This window comes from Hypanus sabinus, chromosome 11, assembly GCF_030144855.1.
Source record: "Hypanus sabinus isolate sHypSab1 chromosome 11, sHypSab1.hap1, whole genome shotgun sequence".
Classification (NCBI taxonomy): Eukaryota; Metazoa; Chordata; class Chondrichthyes; order Myliobatiformes; family Dasyatidae; genus Hypanus; species Hypanus sabinus.
In genome coordinates this window covers 65,312,412-65,331,650 of record NC_082716.1, presented here as the reverse complement: position 1 = coordinate 65,331,650, position 19,239 = coordinate 65,312,412, and the positions used below count along the sequence as shown (strand labels likewise).

Genomic DNA, 19,239 nt, shown 5'->3' with positions numbered 1-19,239 from the left:
CATTTAGTTTATCTGTCAACTCCTTTTTCCCATTATTATTTCTCCAGCCTCATTTTTTCTAGCAATCCTATATCCACTCTCATCTCTCTTTTATTATACTTGATACTTGATATTTTCTTTTACATACTTGAGAAAGCTTTTACTATTGTAATGCGTTGTAAGATTTCACTGCTAATGTAATGGCCTTTCTGTAATGTTTCACTTCTAAGGTAATGGTTTCTGAGTAGCAGCAATGTTTGAGCCATGACTGGAGATAATGGAGGCTATGGAATGTATGCTAGCCAATGAGAGGCATGTTGTTCTTTCTTGTTTTGTCTGGGAGCAGGGATTTTGCGGTCTTTTGTCAGCGAGAGATGAAGAGGGAAGACGCGAATGGAAAGAGTTGGTAGATTGCCGGACGGAGTGGACTCGGAGTGAGGGTTCGACTGTCAGTGACGCTCAGAGGAGGTTGATGGGGGTCAAATGGACGACTCCAACATGCACTTTAGACTGTTTCACTAAAATGGGCCCTTTTTCTTTTTATTTTCTTTACTAACCCTATAGTCAGAATCAGATTTATAAAGTTCAATCATTAAATTGCATATGGTGTACTGTCTGATATTTTGTGGTTCGGATTTGTAACCGTGCAACACATCACGCAGCATCCACACAAACGAGAGTTCTCAGTTTGGCTGGGCCAGAGGCTGTCTTCCCCTGGACAAATGTATGGTGATTGAACCTCAGGCTTACACCATCCACTTTTATTTTGTTTGCTAGCTTGCTTCATGTTTTATCTTTTCCCTTCAAATGATTCTTTTAGTTGCTCTCTGTAGGTTTTTAAAAGTTTCCCGATCTTCTATCTTTCTGCTAATTTTTGCTTTGTTGTATGTCCTTTCTTGCTTTTACATTAGCTTTGACTTCCCTTGTCAGCCACAGTTGTACTATTTTGCCGTTTGAGTGTTTCTTCATTTTTGGAATACATCTACCCTGTACCTTTTTTACTATCCATCCTTAACTAAGTCCCTTCACTCTGGTTCCCAGTCCCTTGCCATATTAATTTAAACTCTTCCCAACAGCTCTAACAGATCTGCTCACGTGAATATTGGTCTCCCTCGGGTTCAGGTACAACCCGTCACTTTAGTACAGTTCATACCTCCCCCAAAAAAGATTCCAATAATCCAAGAACCTGAAGCTCTGCCCCTGCACCAGCTTCTCAGCCACACATTAACCTGCCAAATCATCCTGTTTCTGCCCTCAATGGCACGTGAAGCAGGTAGCAGTCCAGAAATTACCACCCTGGAGGTCCTGCCTGTCAGCTTTCTGCCTAGCTCTCTAAATTCTTTCTTCAGGACCTCTTTGCTTTTCTTTCTTATGTCATTGGTACCAATATATACCCAGACATCTGGCTGCTCTCCTTCTCCCTCCTATATGCTGATTCGTCCCCACCTTTGATTCAGCCAGTGTCTGAGTAGCAGACATATATGGAACTGGAGCTGCGCTTAGCCTCACAGTTGTAAGTATAAAGTGAGCAGAGCAGAGGGCTAAGCTCACGGTCTTGTGGCGCACCAGTGCTGAAGGATGTTGTGGAGGAGATGTTGGTGCCAATCTGAACTGACTGACACCTGGAAGTGAGGAAATCGAGGATCCAATTGAACAAGGAGGTATTGAGGGCAAGATCTTGAAGTTTATTGGTTAGTTTTGAGGGGATAATAGTATTGAATGCAGAGCTGTATTTGATAAAGAGCATTCTGATGTAGTCATCTTTGCTGCCCAGATGTTCCAGGGTTGAGTGAAGAGCCAATGAAACGGCATCTGCTGTGGACCTGTTGTGCCAGTAGGCAAATTGCAGTGGATCCAAGTCGCTTCTCCCATGGTTGGACATTTTACCTGCTCTTTGTTTTGCTCGTCTGTTTTGTTTGAGCTGTGCTCTACTCTGTCCTCATTCAGTAGTCTTTCTGACTGCACCTCATTTGTGCCCTTCTTTTTCTACTGGCTTTACCTCAGCATCGTTATCGTGCCTGAATCCTGCCTGTTGCAGACGAAAATTCGCACTCTGCCTGACCATTGTAATAGCTTTCTCTGGTGTGAGATTTACACACTAGAGAGGTCTCTCTGACAGTTTGGTGTCTAGTAGCCTGACAGCAATCCTGTCTCTAATGAGCTCATCTATCAGATTTCCATTTGCACAGTTGTCTGTGATGGAGTCATTTACACTTTCATCTGACTCTTGTTTGCTGAAGATAAACTTTGCCCTTTCATATATAACATTTCTCTTTCCTGTGAAATATTCTTTGAATTTGTCCTGCACTGTTTTGTACTCCTTTTTGTGAGCATCTGTCAGTCCTATGATGTCATCTGCTTTGTCATCCATGCAGTATATCAGTGTGTTTACTTGATGCTCTTCTGAAGCCTGAATGAGATTGTTCGCAACTCTAAATCTCTCAAAGTGTCTTGTCATCACTCAAAGTCTGTCAGTTTAAAGAAATTAAATGTCTTGTGGAGCTTTATTAGGTAAGTAGATGTCAGTACTGCAGATATTTGCTCCATTTTCCTGTTTGTTTATATAGTATTTTATTTATTTGGACTACAAAAATCTTCGTTTTCTCTCATCCTGTGAGCTTGACTGACTCAGTGCACTGGTAGCACACAGATGATTGCAAAAATCTTTGTTTTCTCTCTTCCTGTGAGCTTGACTGACTCAGTGCACTGGTAGTGCACAGATGATTGCAAAAATCTTCATTTTCTCTCTTCCTGTGAGCTTGACTGACTCAGTGCACTGGTAGCACACAGATGATTGCAGTTTACCTACTTTTGGGTGCAGCTGAAGGGTGTTGCCTAGCCACCATGTCCAGGTCTCAGCTGTGTCTCATAGTGCACAAGCAGTGGATATTTTTCATTGATATATGCAAACAAAAATAGTCTTACTATAAATTCTTTCTTGTTGGTAATCTCCTTTGGTGTGCAGCCCAGATTCACCGACAATCAACCATTTCCGACACCACGTTGTGTTTGCTATGAGGGAGAGTGCGGAGCACAGCAGCATGCAGGCTGCTCAACTGAACTTTATTGATACCGCTGCTTGCACAATATGTGAACTCCTCCCATGTGGGAGCAGCTTACTGAGTGGCATAGGATTAACCCACTGAATACCACAACAATGTTGTTGCCAATGTGAACTGACTGGCACTGTGAGGAATCTGAGGATCCAATTGCAGGAGGGGGTATTGAGGCCAAGGTTTTAAAGCTCATTGATTAGTTTTGAGGGGATGTTACTGTTGAAAGGCAAGCTGTAGTCAATAAAGAGCATCCCGCTATATGTGTCTTTGCTGTCCAGATGTTCCAGGGTTGAGTGAAGAGCCAGTGAAACAGCATCTATTACAGACCTGTTGTGCCGGTAGGCAATTGGAGTTTATCAAGTTGCTTCTTAAGCAAGAGTTAATCTGTTTCATCACCAATCTCTCAAAGCACTTCATCACAGTGGATGTAAGTGCTACTGAACAATAGTCATTGAGGCAGGTTACCATGTTTTTCTTAGGCACCGGTATAATTGAAGCCCGCATGAAGTAGCTGGGTACCTCAGAGTGCCAAAGCGAGAGGTTAAAGGTATCGGTGTACACTCCAGCCAGTTGATCTGCATAGATCTCTAGTACTCGGCCAGTTCCCCCATCTGGGTCCAATGCTTCCCTTGGGTTCGGCCCCCGGAAGGATACTCTCTCGTCAGCCTCAGAGACTGAAGTTATAGGATCATCGGGGACTGTGTGAGCTTGTAAAGATTCCATGTTTTGATATTCAAAGTGAGCACAGAAGGCATTGAGCTCATCTAGGAGAGAAGCCTTGTTGTTACCTATGTCGCTTGGTTTCACTTTGTAAGATGTAATACCATTCATGTTCCGTCATAGCTGTTGAGCATCCCCCAGTGGACAACTCAAGTTTGGTCAGAAATTGGCATTTCATATGTGAGATGGCTTTCTGGAGAGCATACATGGACCTCTTTTGCCTCACTTGGCCACCAAACCTGAATTCCTCTGACCAGGACCTCAGCAGATTGTGGAACTCATGGTCCATCCAGGGCTTCTGGTTTGGGAAAAGTCTGAATGATCTTGTGGACTCAGACTCACTCTCGCCTGTTTACTAAAGACTGACAACCGTGGTGCCTTCATTCAGATCCTCTGACGAGTCCTGAATACAACCCAGATCGCTGACTGAAAGCAACCCCGTAGCTGTTCCTCTGCCTCCCTGACCACCTCTTTGTTGTCCTCATCTCTGGAACTATGTCTGTATGTAGGTAGGAGGAGGATAGCCAAGTGATCGGATTTCCCAAAATGCGGTCTTGGCATGAAACAGTATGCATTCCGAATTGTGGTATAGCCATGGTTTAGTGCATTGGGAACCCTGTTGCTACAGGTAATATGCTGACGGTAATTGGGCAGAATCAAATCGAAGACTCTGACTATGATCTGAAATGCGTTAGGGTGGGGGCAATTTCTTAATTGATGATGGGAGCACTTAGTATCTCGACTCCCTGGTTAACGTTGGCTAATGGGGTCAGGATCATGGACGAGATCTCCTTTGATAAGTAGAATGGTCAGCACTTAATTATTAGATGTTCCAGGTTGGCAGAATGAGTGAGACTGTTGTGGCCGAGCACCACAGAGAGTTTATCATGAAACACTGTTAACTATATTTTGCCTTCTCTGACTCAGCAGTTCAGTTCATCTGGTGTATCAAGAGGCCCTCAGGTCTGATCTCTGAATCCCGGGGTGTTTGGATGGGCCATTTCTCTGTGAAACACAGAACACAGCAATTTCTTATTTCCCTCCAATACAACAAACTTGCCCTTAAGTCTTTGGTCTTGTTCTTCAGTGTCTGTACACTTGCTGACAAGATGCTGGGTAGAGGGAGTCTCATTCCTCTGTATCTCAGCTTGGCTTGGAGTCCATCCCCCCCCCCTTTTCCAGCTCTGTCAATGTACCTTCAACTGCTTAAAGATGCTGTACCTATGTGCTTGAGAGTTCAGTCCACCAAGTCCTTCAGAAGATCGTGAAATCGCTAGTTCATTAAGATAGTTCAAAAGTACGCTGCAGATTGCAGTGAGTATAATTCATAAGAGGTATATTTGGAAGTTTTGTTAACAGCTTGCAGCATGTTGCTGTGGTATATCAGTGCCATCTTGGCTGGAAAGGTTGAAATGTCTTCCATAATCAGATATATATCATGATAATCTTCATCAGCCTCCTTTATCAAACAACATCAAGAGTTTCCTTAAGAACATAGACATGAAGAGGTCAAAGAAAAATGCCTCCAAGAGAAAATTATACTGGGTAACAGTAATGGGGGGTCAAGGAAATTTTAGAGTTACACAGATACTTGATCTTGGACTTAATTGTGGAAGAACTGAAATCCTATTAATACTAGAAAAAATACAGGGGAGCAATTAAATATCCTAGACATGAAGATTTGCTAGGATAACCCTGAATATGGAGGCAATGTCTTATGAGAAAACTTCAGAATTTAGAAGTATGATATTTGGTCTTATTGAAATATGTAAAAATCTCTGAGGTTTGACAGAATAAATGCTTGGAAGATTCCTTCTTTAACGATGTGAATTTTCAGAAGTCCTTGCCCTGGTCATTCCCTGATATTTGACCAAGGAGCTGATTATTGACCTCAGGAGGAGGAAATCGGAGGTTCATGAATCAGTCAGTATCAGGGGATCAGAGATGCAGTGGGTCAGCAACTTTAAATTCCTTGTTGGAGTCATTTCAGAAGAGCTGTCCTGGATCCAGCACACAAGTGCCATCATGAAGAAAGCACAACAAATATTCAGCATGTATCTAAAACTTTGAGAAACTTCTGCTGATGTCTAGTGCAGAGTATATTGACAGGTTGCATCATCCATTGATGATGTTCTCAATGTTCTCAACTTCACTTGCCCCATCACTGAACTGTTCCCACAATCTACAGACTCACTTTTAAGGAGTCTTCATTTCACGTTCTTGATATTTATTGCTTATTTATTTATTATGATTTCTCTTTGTATTTGCAGCCTGTGTGTCTTTTGTGCATTGGTTATTTGTCTGTCCTTTTAGTTTCGGTCTTTCATTGATTCTGTTGTGTTTCTTGTATTTACTGTGAATGCCTGCAAGAAAATGAATGACAGGGTTGTATATGGTGACGTACAGTATATGCACTTTGATAAATTTATTTTGAACTTTGATATTTGTCATTCTTTTATTAGCAAACTCTTAATCCTTTGTTGAGCTGGTTTCTTCTGTGTCTCACAATCTGTGAAACAGATCTCCTGGGAAATGTTGTCTCATTCTGCCCTGCAGAGCTGATGTACGGTTAGAGTGACAATAAAGTTTTTGAATCTTGAATCTAGTAACATGTAACAACAGTAATGCATTTGATCTAGCTCATTCATCAAAGGCCTGGTTATAACTTGAAGCCAATAATTCTGTTGTCCAACATAGGGGCACTCTTAGGCACATGTCGACTAGTTTATATTGTAAGAACAGGAAATGTTGTTTCACAGATGCAGAATGCAAAAAAATAGTCTACTATTATGTCAAATCTTTCACAATGTGGCCAGATGTCTTTGCCTGTTTAAAGTACTCTATCCAGTTTCAGAAGCTATACATGGATTTATTTTTCTCCTTTTACAAAGTTCTGAAGCACTTGCAATCAGCAAAATATTTAGGAGTATTCAATGTTGTGGTGTAGGTAGCTGAGGGCACGTTGGGTATTCACTGGTACAATTTCATCATTGAATACAAGGTGCAGACTTAACTGAGAACAGTTGAAATATTACCCCTGAATCCCAACATTCTCACATCTGCTTTGAGTTTGTTTGCTATCTGTTTTAAGCTATAGTTAGTTCCTCTCCATGCCTTGTGGCGCATTGGGCAGCAACACTATGTTTCTTTAGCATTTGTCTTTTTTTTTAATGAGACCAAGTTACTAGTTTGACACTTAACCCAGCACAGGTGGAAAACGTGCAAGGAGCCGGCTGGATTCGAGCCAGGGACCACTCGCCTCGAGGTCCCATGCGGATGCTGCTATACAACCAGCTAGTTTAAACCATAGTTCAACAAAATATGGTTTGTGCTGTGGAATGTTTACATATCATGACAGGGATGATTAAATTGTTGATAGAATAAATAGACAACATCAACACAATAAGATCTGCTCGTCTAGCAGTTTTAGAGTTTTGGAATGATAGTACCTTCTTTAAATACAATGTTATTGAATTTTAATTGATTATTTCCTTACCCACTATGGTATAAGTTTTGAAACAGAAACATAGAAAACCTACAGCACAATACAGGCCCTTCGGCCCACAAAGTTGTGCCAAACATGTCCCTACCTTGGAAATTACTAGGCTTACCTATAACTCTCTATTTTTCTAAGCTTCATGTACCTATCCAAAAATCTCTGAAAAGACCCTATCGTATCTGCCTCCACCACCGTTGCCAGCAGCCCATTCCACGCACTCACCACTCTGAGTAAAAAAACTTACCCCTGACATCTCCTCTGTACCTACTCCCCAGCACCTTAAACCTGGGCCCTCTCGTGTTAGCCATTTCAGCCCTGGGAAAAAGCCTCTGACTATCCATACGATCAATGCCTCTCATCTTTTTATATATATATTTTATTGTATAAGATATAAGATAAAATATAAAATATTTTATATAAATATTTTATTGCATGATTTGCTTCAAAGACAATATAGTTATGCTGGTTTAACATTTCAAACTCCCATTGAAGGTAGGAAAACTATAATGAAGACCACACCTTGGTTAACCATTCAAACGTACAGAACTCCATTTACAATTCACACACTCAGAAAAGCAAACTTTAGACAGTTATGCATAGTCATGATCATTATGTACCAGAGATACATGAAGCAAAACTATGACAGTGCCAGTGGGCAGGAATTTAGTGAAGAAGCTGTAGACTGAGTAAATGAAGGATAAGCCGTTCGACAGAATGTACATTAATGACACTTGGATGGAAATTAATGAAAATAATTAATGAAAAAGTGTGGGTCTGCTGAGAGGATTTACCAAAATGGTTCTTAGGATGAAGGAGATTGGATAGGGAAGCTGGGGACATCTCCTTAGAGCAAGAGAGGTTGAAACAGATCTGACAGAGGTGTACAGATGAGATGTTTAGGTAAGGAAGACAGAAAAGCTGTTTCCATTAACTCATGGTACAAGGATTAGGTGTAGATTTAAAGTTTTGGGCAAGATGCCGGGGGTGGAGGGGGAAGAGGTTGCAATATGAGGTAGAATCCTTCTTATACAGTAGATGGCAATGACTTAGAACTTGCTACACACAAAGGTGGTGGAAGTGGAGGTTAACTGGACCAGCATTTGAGGGAAATGAACATCCAGTGCAATTGAGAGAGAGTGGGGGAATGAATGGAACTAACTGGATTCCAGTGCAATGGACAAACTTAATTCAATGAACTGGTATTTTTACTTATGCCATTAGGGTTCCAAGATGATTCTCAGAAACACAAAATACCTGTGGATCTTGGCAGAGGTAGGGGTAAGTATTCTATTGGGCGTCATACCTGGAATACAATGTGCGTTATGGATGAGACATAGGGCATTGAGAAGTGGAATGTTACAAAGTTGAACAACAATGGAAAAGTGCTGTGGAGAATGCCCAGTTCAGAACACCAAGTTATTGAATTTCTCTTTCAAGCCTAAAATTGGATAGTTCAAGAAAAGAAAATAATGATCCAAGTATTTCCAGGGGCAAAAGGATTGTCTTTGTTTTTTCCTGTGAATTTGCTGGAGGAGGTTTTCCATAGCCAGGACTTAATGTCAGAAAATAAGGCAAAATCTCTGGATGCAATGAAGACAAAGGTCATGGTCAAGGTAAATCTTTCACTGGCCTTGTGCCCTTTTCACATTTGTACAGATTTTGTCTTAATCATGTGGATCCTGTAGGGAGAAAAAAAATTATCATAAAATTATGAACTACATACCTGTGGAAGATAATTTTAAGAATTTTTCCAATGATTTAAAGCTCCCACAGAGGCTGGTAGTCACAGGTCATTCCACTCCATCTACTCCTTGGCAAAGTGCCCACAATTGTACTTTTTCATGGCATTTTTATATTCCATTGCTCTAAGAATGTGAAGTGCATGGTTTATGCACAGGGCACGGAAATACGCTATGAAGACATGAAATGACTAACTGCTGCTTTGTAAAGGATGTAAAAAGTATTGGTGTCATCCCATTTAAGCATCTGAGTTTGATAGTTGTGCTGAGACATTGGGACCTTTTTGAAATATTTTGTGGGTTTTCATACCAAGAACAAAACAGCATAATAAATGAGGTGCAGTGTATTGAAAATTGGACCTCTAGACTTTTTCACTCTTCATAAGGTAACGGTTAGAGGAGTCAATTTCTAGCTTCATAGTGTATTTCCCTGCCCTGCTGGGATCGGAGTAAATAGTGGAATTTTTGTGACAGCTGCTGTAATTTTTTCAATGTCATCCAGACAGGTTGCTTATTGTAGCAGATGTTTGGAGATTAAGAAATAAAGATTTATTCTAACTGAACAAAAAGTTCCATGACTGAAAAGCATAGAGCTGCTTTATCAAGAAAAATTTATACTATGGTACGTTAAAAGGAAGTGGATAGCTTAGAAATTCTTTTATTTAGAGAAACACACATTGCTGAGGTGATGAACATAGCTTGTTGCTAGCTCTTGGTGTGGGCTTCAGGTTCCAAGCTCCAAAATTTCAATGCTAAATGAGCCCAGAAAGTGGTTGGTGTGATACAATTACAGCTTGGGGCATAGGTTGAATGGGCATTGTAAATTGTCCTGTGATTACACTAGTGTTAAATAGGTGGGTTGCCAGGTGGCATAGCTTGTTGGGCCAAAAGGGCCTGTTCTGGATTTAACGGTCACAGGCCTTGGATGTGAAGTAGAACTTTTCACACAACATCAAAGTACATATCTGGTATTGGTATTGCTTGACAAGGTTCCTGCTGACATTAATGTGGTAAATCGGATCAGCAAATTTGCTGATGACTCTAAGATTGGAGGCGTTTTAAACAGCAAGGAAGAAAATGGCAGATGGAATTTAATGCAGACAAGCGTGAGGTGTTGCATTTTGGAAGGGCAAATTACGGTAAGACATACACAGTAAGTGGTAGGTCACAGAGGAGTGTGGAGGAACAAAAGGATCTGGGAGTTCAGATACATAATTCCCTGAAAGTGGCGTCACAGGTAGACAGGGTTGTAAAGAAGGCTTTTGGCATCCTGGCATTCATAAATCAAAGTATTGAGTATAGGAGTTGGGATGTTATAGTGAGATTGTATAAGACATTGGTGAGGCCAAATTTGGAGTATTGTGTGCAGTTCTGGTCACCTAACTATAGGAAGGATATCAGTAAGATTGAAAGAGTGCAGAGACGATTTACTAGGATGTTGCTGGGTCTTCAGGAGTTGAGTTACAGGGAAAGATTGAATAGATTAGGACTTTATTCCTTAGAGCATAGAAGAATGAGGGGAGATTTGATAGAGGTTTACAAAATTATGAGGGGTTTAGGCAGTGTAAATGCAAGTAGGCTCTTTCCACTTAGATTAGGAGAGATAAATACGAGAGGACATGGCTTTAGGGTGAAAGGGGAAAGGATTAGGGGGAACATTAGGGGGAACCTCTTCACTCAGAGAGTGGTGGGAGTGTGGAACGAGCTGCCATCTGAAGTGGTAAATGTGGGCTCTTAAGTTTTAAGAATAAATTGGATAGATACATGGAAGGGAGAGGCCTGGAGGGTTATGGACTGGGTGCAGGTCAATGGGACTAGTGGAATAAAGCTTTGGCCTAGACTAGAAGGGCCGAATGGCCTGCTTTCTGTGCTGTAGTGTTCTGTGGTTCTATGGTTCTATTACTGTTCAGTGGAGCCTAACCAAATAACCTGAAATTTGCTGTGCTCGTGTGAAGTTCTTGATCTTCTTTAGCAAATTAATTTCTAGGCTAATATCTTTACTCTGAGAGCACTCTCAGTGTTTCCAAAGGATGCAGTGCTGTTGCTCCTGGATAGTGGAGGAAAGCAATCATAATTCAAACGAGAGGACATGATTTGAGAGTTAGGGGGCAGAAGTTTAAGGGAAACATGAGGGGGTATTTCTTTACTCAGAGAGTGATAGCTGTGTGGAATGAGCTTCCTGTAGAAGTAGTAGAGGCCAGTTCAGTTGTGTCATTTAAGGTAAAATTGGATAGGTATATGGACAGGAAAGGAGTGGAGGGTTATGGGCTGAGTGTGGGTAGGTGGGACTAGGTGAGATTAAGAGTTCGGCATGGACTAGGAGGGCCGAGATGGCCTGTTTCCGTGCTGTGATTGTTATATGGTTATATGGTTATATAATCTATACTCTGGGGACCTTCTAATTAGACAGTGAATGTTGGTAGTTTTCACTGATCAGGAGAACCCCTGCCTGAGCTCTCTGTTATCCAGTTTGACTGTCCGTACAGACATATTTTACATAGCATATTGGTGCATGGCCAAGTGGTTAAGGCATTCGTCTAGTGATCTGAAGGTCGCTAGTTCGAGCCTTGGCTGAGGCTGCGAATGTGTCCTTGAGCAAGGTACTTAATTGCTCTGCGATGACACCAGTGCCAAGCTGTATGGGTCCTAATGCCCTTCCCTTGGACAACATCGGTGGTGTGGAGAGGGGAGACTTGCAGCTTGGGCAAATGCTGGTCTTCTATAAAAAAAACCCTGCCCAGGCCTGCGCCCTGGAAACTTACCAAGGGGTGCAAATCCATGGTCTATCAAAACTAATGGAGGCCCACACACACACAGCATCAAAACAGTATTGAACAGATACAGAATGTTAAAACGCTAACACAAAGGCTATTCACACTCAGTAAGGTAGTGTAATTGACAGAAGATATGCATCATATCAAAATAACCCTTCTAAACCTGCATTTGTAGACCAAATTTGTTCTTGTCTTCCTTCCAATATGTCCCACAAAATTGGAGCATTACTGTTTCCCACAATGTTGTTAAGGTTTATAATCTTACCTTAAATATTATTCACGAATGTAGGATTTTCAAACGTATCTTGTTTAACTTCAGCACTGGAAGACAAATATGGCAGTTTAATTTGTTTCTGAGATGACTCCCGCTGTAGTTTTTCTGAGAACTAACAAAAGTTTTGCCGATCTCAGAATGAACATATTCAATTGCATGTGAAAAAAAATCGCCCCAGAAATTTCAGAGCAAGTACTTAAACATTAATTGCTTTCAGTCTTTCCTGCAATAACTAACAGTAATGGAGCAAATATTTCATATTTTCATTGTCAAATGCATCTTCTCTAGTGTTACAGAATGATTACGCTGAGAGTGTGTGTGGAAATACATTGGTTTTGGGGTGGTTTAGAACAGTGGTGGAGGGAACGGTTTGTGGTTATATCCCTGGACCAATAATCTGGAGTCTTAAGTTCAAATCCTACAGAAACAGTGTGGGAATAGACATTTAGTTAATTGTCAGGATTGATTAAAGGATCTAATCGCAGCATGATCAGTGGGAAGATGGTGTTCAAGAGAATCAACCCTCTTGAAAAACATTGTTTGATTGGCTTGCTACAAGGGAGGAGAACTGTTGTCCATCAAGACTCACATCAATGTGATTAAAACAAAACAGCCTCTGAAATTGTCTGGCAAACCATTTCACTGTATCAAAGTCATTATGTTAAAAAGACTAAGAATAAAGTCTAATGGACTTCCAGGCATTGACTAAGGCACAAAATGCAATCAACACCTAATGATTCCTGCCAAGATGGCCTTGCAAAATCCACTTAACAAGCATCTGGTGTCTGGTGCCTAAACTGGAAGGCATTTTACCACAAGCTTGTCAAGCAACAGCCCAATAGAGTCATAATCGGAATCACATTGTTCAGCCAATGGGTGTTTCCTCCTTCACCTTTTGAAAAGACCTACTAAGAGTGATGAGAGTGCATGATAACAGGAGGCCTTAGCATCAACTTTGATTGATGAAGTTTCATGGCATTGGGTCAAGCACAGGCAAGGAAACCCACTGGTAATTGCCTCACAGATGAACCAGCACTAATCCACTGTACATCTTACAACACTTGAAAGAAGCATTGGGACAAGCAAAGATACAGAAAGTACTCTGGGTGGGTGGAACTTAAATGTACATCTCAAGAATGTACATTTAACATTGAACTAGCCTCGAAAGATAAAGCTGTCAGATTTGGTCAGCAATGATTGGTGAATCAATAAAATAATTTTTAAAAATCCTTACTTGATATTATCCTCACCAATGTTCCTCAGGTAAATCATCTGAGTACTGTATAACATTATTTGATAAGAGAGGCCAGTGCAGTGTCCCTGTAAAGACTAGACTATACCTTTACACCAAGGACTGCCTCTGGCACCACTGTCATTCTAGGAGGAATAGACTGAGAAAAGATAAATTGGGGGATATATCACCTTGGCCCCATGACACTTGGATACAACGCTGGGTCCTAGCTTCTTCAGCTATATGGTCAATCATAAGAAGTGGACATGTTTGTTGTTGACAAACAATGTTCATTAGCAATGTAAAGCAAAAAAGAAAAACCATGCTACATGCAATAAAATCTGGATAAGAGACAAGTCATATTTATGCCATGCAAATGCTAGATAATGACAATTTCTGGCAACATAGAACCCCACCACTTGTACTTGACCTGCAACAGCACAACCATTGCTGTCCTCTATCTCCAGAAACTTGCTCACTACTTTTAACCAGAAGCTCAGACTTGTTTATTTGTTATGTGCCATGTTCGTGGTCTTTCCATGGCCATGGTTGTTCTTGGCAAATTTTTCTACAGAAGTGGTTTGCCATTGCTTTCTTCTGGGCAGTGTCTTTGCAAGACAGGTGACCCCAGCCATTATCACTACTCTCCAGAGATTGCCTGCCTGGCATCCGTGGTTGAGCAATCAGGACTTGTGATATGCACCAGCTGCTCATGCAACCATCCACGGCCTACAGCCATGGCTTCACATGACTGAATGGGGGCTAAGCAGGTGCTACACCTTTCTCAAGGGTGGCATGCAGGCTTATGGAGGGAAGGAGCACCTTACATCTCTTTGGTAGAGATGTATCTTCACCCCAACACCAAACATGAATACTGGGGCGAAAGCACAGATCAGAAGCAGGAGTGACTTAACAAATCCTTTCCACTATCAATAAAGCACTAATGGACTTGCTTGGATAAGAGTATCTTCAATAACATTCCAGAAGCTGGACACCATCCATGATAAACAATCTCAGTGATTAAAACTCCTCCAAACACAACCAGATTTCATTCTGCCCCATCACAAATATGTGGTGCAATTATCTGTCAAGCTATTCAAATTACAAATACCAAACTTGTGATCTTTACCAACTAGCCGGACAAGGCAGCAGATGTGCCTGGAAAACGACTTCCTACAGATTCCCTTCAAAATTGGACTCTTTTAGGACTAGGAATTACCTCAATGTCTCTGGATCTTAGTCCTTGAACCCTCTATGCATTAGTACTGCACAGGTGTCTGCATTACAAGGACAATAGTAGTTGTTCATTATTTGCTTCACAGAAGATAGTTAAGATTAGTTAAATACTAATTTTGCTGTTGATACTCTCATTCCCTACTTGAAGTTTTAAAGTGGTACACTGTACATGCTAGTGGATCAAACAAGGCAAATTAATAGGGTGTGTTGTTTTATTCATACCTTACTAAAAGGTTACGAGGGTCAGATCCTTGCCTCTCCAGTGAGAAATTCCTCAGTTTTAGTGATAGAAATTTGAACTCCATTTGCCTAACCATCTCCTTTAAATTCAACATCTTCCTGTTTTATTGAAACCTCTCCTTTCTAAATACATTCTTCTGATGATATTCACACCCACATGCTCAATTCATGGCTTTTATTCAACACCTCCCGGGTAGGCAGTGTGGCGAAGGCTTTCTTCACACTGGCATTTATCAGAACAGTTGGGATGTTACTTTGCAGTTCTACAAGATGTTGGTGGGACCCTATTTGGAATACTATGTTCAGTTTTATGTCATCCTCCTAGAGGAGAAATGCCATTAAGTTGGAAATAATGCAGAAAATATTTACAAGAATGTTGCTAGGACTTAGGGGGCTGAGTTATAGAGAGAAGTTGAGTGGGCTATGACTGAATTCACCGGAGAGCAGGTGAATGAGGGTGACCTTACAGAGGTGTATAAAATCATCAGCGGCAATGATCAGGTGAATGGATGCAACTTTTATTCTCCAGGTTTGAGGAATCTGGAACTATGGGGCATAGGTTTAAGGTAAATGCACAAGATTTAATATAAATCTGAGGGGCAATTATTTCACCCAGAGGACAGTGTGTGTCTAGAATGAGATGTGAGCAGAAGTGGTTGAGGCAGGTACATTAATAAAGTCAAAAGGCGCGTGGGCCAGTACATGAATAGGAGAGGGACGTTGATCAAATGAAGGTAAATGAGATTAGTGTCCTTCTCAGCATGACCCAGTTGGGCTGAAGGGCCTTTTCCTCAGTTGTATGACTCTATGACTTTCCCTTGTTAGTAATCTACCAGAGGTAATAAATGGTCCAATGGAATTGAAAAGACTTCTGTCATCATATTGTGTTAAAGGAATAACTCCAGCATCCTGAGATTAACATGCTGAAGTGAGGCTAGGGTGTAGAAAGGATACGTGTGTGAACACGCAAAATGCTTGGGCCACTCAGTGGTTCATGTAGCATTTTTCAAAAGAGAAAGGAACTGATGTTTCCGATCTGGGACGCTTCATCAGAACAATTCTGAAATCCTAATGTCTTTTCCTTCTACAGATACGGCCTGATTTGCTGAGTGTTCCAGCATTTTCTGTCTTTCATTCAGGTTTACAGCATCCACAGTTGAGAAAATAATACTTATAATCCTAAATTTGTATTTGATACCAATCTCTGGAAAGGGGATGAAATTCTGGTCACTGCTGGCCTTGTGTACTATCAAAAAAATGCATGATAGATTAATCCATTACATAAAACTAGTTGTCACTTTATCAGAAAAGCTACATGGATCATTCATTTGTACAAGTTGTAACATTAGCATTATTACTACACTTTCAAGACAGAGGAAAATTTATGGTTAAGGACTTAAAAAAAACAAGTTACATTTTGATGTCTTATGTATGACTTTTATTCTAGGAACATGATACTGGGCAGACAAAATTAAAATACTTTTCACTTCTCATTGTTAACATCCCCACTTTGACAAATACAAATAGTGAAAGAAAGGAAATGTGGAAAAGTTGAAGTTACCTTTCAGAGGTTAGCATTTGTGAATCATCTGAAGCTAACAAAAAAAATGTGGAATATTAAGACTTGCATCTTGAAGCATTGAATTTTAAAGAGACTTAAAATTATAAAGAGATATTCAAATCATCAAATGATTTTAAACAGGGGCAAAGCAGAAAGGCTATATTTAGCCACAGTGCTTCTGGAAATGGAAGATAGCTTAATGAACGTGCTTATCTCATTGGCGACTATTGTCTACTGACTTTTGCCAAATAAAGCACATAGATGGACAGGAACGGTATAGTGGTGGTATCATCTTGGTCAAACAGTAGTTAACAGTCTGTACTTGCACAAGATGATAAGAATTCAGTTCATCAATTGCAAGCATCAGATCAGGGGTTCCCAACCTGGGGTCCACTGACCCCTTGGTTAATGAAATGGGTCCATGGCATAAAAAAAGTTGGGAATGCCTGATTTACACTGATACCTTGCTTAGCACTCAGGATACCTCCCCAGTAACAAGGGTGCTAATAGATTCAGTGTTAAAGGGGGTCGTTTTAGCATAGTACATGTAGAAAAATGCATTTCTAATGGCACTGCTGTGCGGCAAACTTGGTGTCCCTGACCTCCACTGACGAGGAGACTCACTGCGGAATGTGCAGAGGCTCCTGTGAGGGTGATGCTGAGCAGGTTGCAGTCACGAGATGTGGGGTCCAAGCTGCATCCTGGCCAGCACAGGTGAGAGTATGCCCTTGCCGTGGGGACCAGCAGCACATGCACCAAGCATTGATACATAGTCTGGATCTCACCGTCACCCTCAACAGCTGCTGTTGGATGTCAAGGAGCCTGCTCTCTCCCCTTCTCTTTGATTTGCGGCTTAGCTCTCCCCATCCCAGAGGTTTCATCATGTTAGCTAGGCATGGGTTCACTTCAGCTTCCCGGCATAGACACAATCAGAAACAGGGGCAAGAGGAATTTACACCAAGTTCCCAGCACAGCAGCACACAGCAGCTGGGGACAGAGAGGTTTGTGCCAGATTTCCAGCGCAGTAGAACGCAGCAGCGGGAAGTACAGGAGCTCAGTCCAAGTTCCCAGCACAGCAACATGGAGTAGCAGATAAGGCAGAGGTTCTTGCCTGGGCAGTGTGCAGCCCAAGCAGACGTCTTCAGTGGGATACGTACCTGTGAGTGTTCGGTCAGCAGGACCAAGAGCACTATAATGTATCAGTGATCTGTGTGGTAGCGTTAAGTGGGGTAACGGTGTAAAAGGGGAGGTGGAGGAGTGATGAGGTGGAACTGGAACAAAGCACAATAGGAATCATACTTTGCAAAATAATTATTACAGGTTTGAGCCCTTGTGAACCCATTTAGGCATTAAACACAAGCAACAGTATTCAGTAACATTAACATCCAAAACCAAAATGGAAAACTGTTTGGTTCAATCACCTCAAGTATTCATACATCAGAATTTACTTTCACTTTTCATTTAAATAGTGAAATATCTGGTAGATCCCTTGGACTAAACCATTGAATTATTCAAGATGAATAAATGGCACCTTTAACCATAAGTGCAGAGTGCAATAGTTACGATTTCACAACAAGTGTGTAAGATAGGGTGGTGCTTCAGTGGAGTAAGGCCAGTGCAACATTGTTGGGCAGGCCAAGTTTTCTCATTGAAGGTCTGCGTGTCGTCTTACAATGTGAAATGATTCAAGGGAGAGTGGGCTGATCCTTCTAGGCAGGTTCGTCAGTAGTGATCTGACAACCAGAGTCAGCATGGAGTTATGAAAGGGAAATGTTTAGACCTTCAAAAGATCTGGAATCACATGCCACTCAAGGGGTAATTAAGCAAAGTTGGGCACTTTGTTGTTAATGGTGTTATACTGGTGTGGAATGTGTTTTAGTTAACAGACAGAAAATGTAGTAAGAATGTAAGAGGTTGGGGTTTCTGATCAGAGTAGTGCCACAGATGAGGACAATTCTGCTGCAGACTGAGACAATTCTTACCTCACGGCTCCTGTGAGCTGGGTTCAATTCTGACCCCTGGTGGTATCTGAGTGAATTTGCACTTCTCTTCGGGTGCTGCACTTTCCTCCCACAGCCCTGACATCTACGCATTGTTGTGAAGTAATTTGGCTACTGGAAAATCAACCCTCATATAGGTGACTGGATCGGCAGAATCAGAGGAGTATTATTAGGAATAGATGAGAGAATAGCTTACAGGAAATTGGAGGAGTGAAATTGCTCTGAGCGGTGGGCCAATTGCCCTTTCTATGTTGTTGTGAATTATGAAGCCAGGTAATTAATTTGAATGAGGAGCATAGTATGTTCAAGTATTCTCTGACAATACCAAGCTAGGGAGCTGTGAGAGAATGCTGAAGTGTTTTAGGGACAGGCAATCTGAAGGAGCAAGGACAGAACGTGGAAAAAATGAGAGCATCCAAAGAAAAAGGTGGTGGTGGAGTTTTTTTTTTAAACGGCGAGAAATTGAAGGATGTGAATTCAGAGGGACTGCTTGTCCTAGTGTAAGAATCACTAAAAGTTCAACGAATTGTAGCGATTGTAGTGCCAAAGACCGTAGTGACCATAGTGGTTCCACTTCACTGGTCCTACATCTGTGATCTTACAATATTTTTCTCTTTCAAATGTTCATCCAGTTCTTTCATGAAGGCCACAAATAGAACATGTCTCCTCTATATCTGCAAGCAATGCATTCCATATTCCAAAGACATGCCATAACAAATTGTTTTTTCTATATCAGCTTAATTTTCTTTGCTTTACTTTATGCCTGTGATGTCTAGTCCTTGCCAACTCCACCCAAAAGGAGTCATCTCCCACTGGCCTCTCTACCCAGACTGCTAAGCATCCTATATACTTCTATGAGATACCTTCTCAGACTTCTCCTTGGAGAAATCTGTCCAAATCTCTCTACTGTCTCATTGTAATTATAGTTCT

The 19,239-nt window shown here is 41.3% G+C and overlaps 1 protein-coding gene across 6 annotated transcripts in view; it reads right to left on the bottom strand.

The window, feature by feature from the left end:
- Positions 1 to 7,662: 7,662 nt before the first annotated feature.
- Positions 7,663 to 19,239, bottom strand: part of LOC132402047 (E-selectin-like) — a 68,555-nt gene continuing 56,978 nt past the window's right edge. For 5 of the 6 annotated variants that reach the window (XM_059984550.1, XM_059984552.1, XM_059984553.1 and 2 more), the window contains 3 exons: positions 16,310 to 16,343; positions 12,033 to 12,088; positions 7,663 to 8,933 (listed from right to left, as the gene is read on the bottom strand). In XM_059984550.1, coding sequence (XP_059840533.1) covers positions 12,034 to 12,088; positions 16,310 to 16,343 — 89 coding nt within the window. In that variant the 3' untranslated portion in view covers positions 7,663 to 8,933; position 12,033. The remainder of the gene's footprint in view (positions 8,934 to 12,032; positions 12,089 to 16,309; positions 16,344 to 19,239) is intronic. The other variant, XM_059984551.1, reaches the window with a different exon arrangement.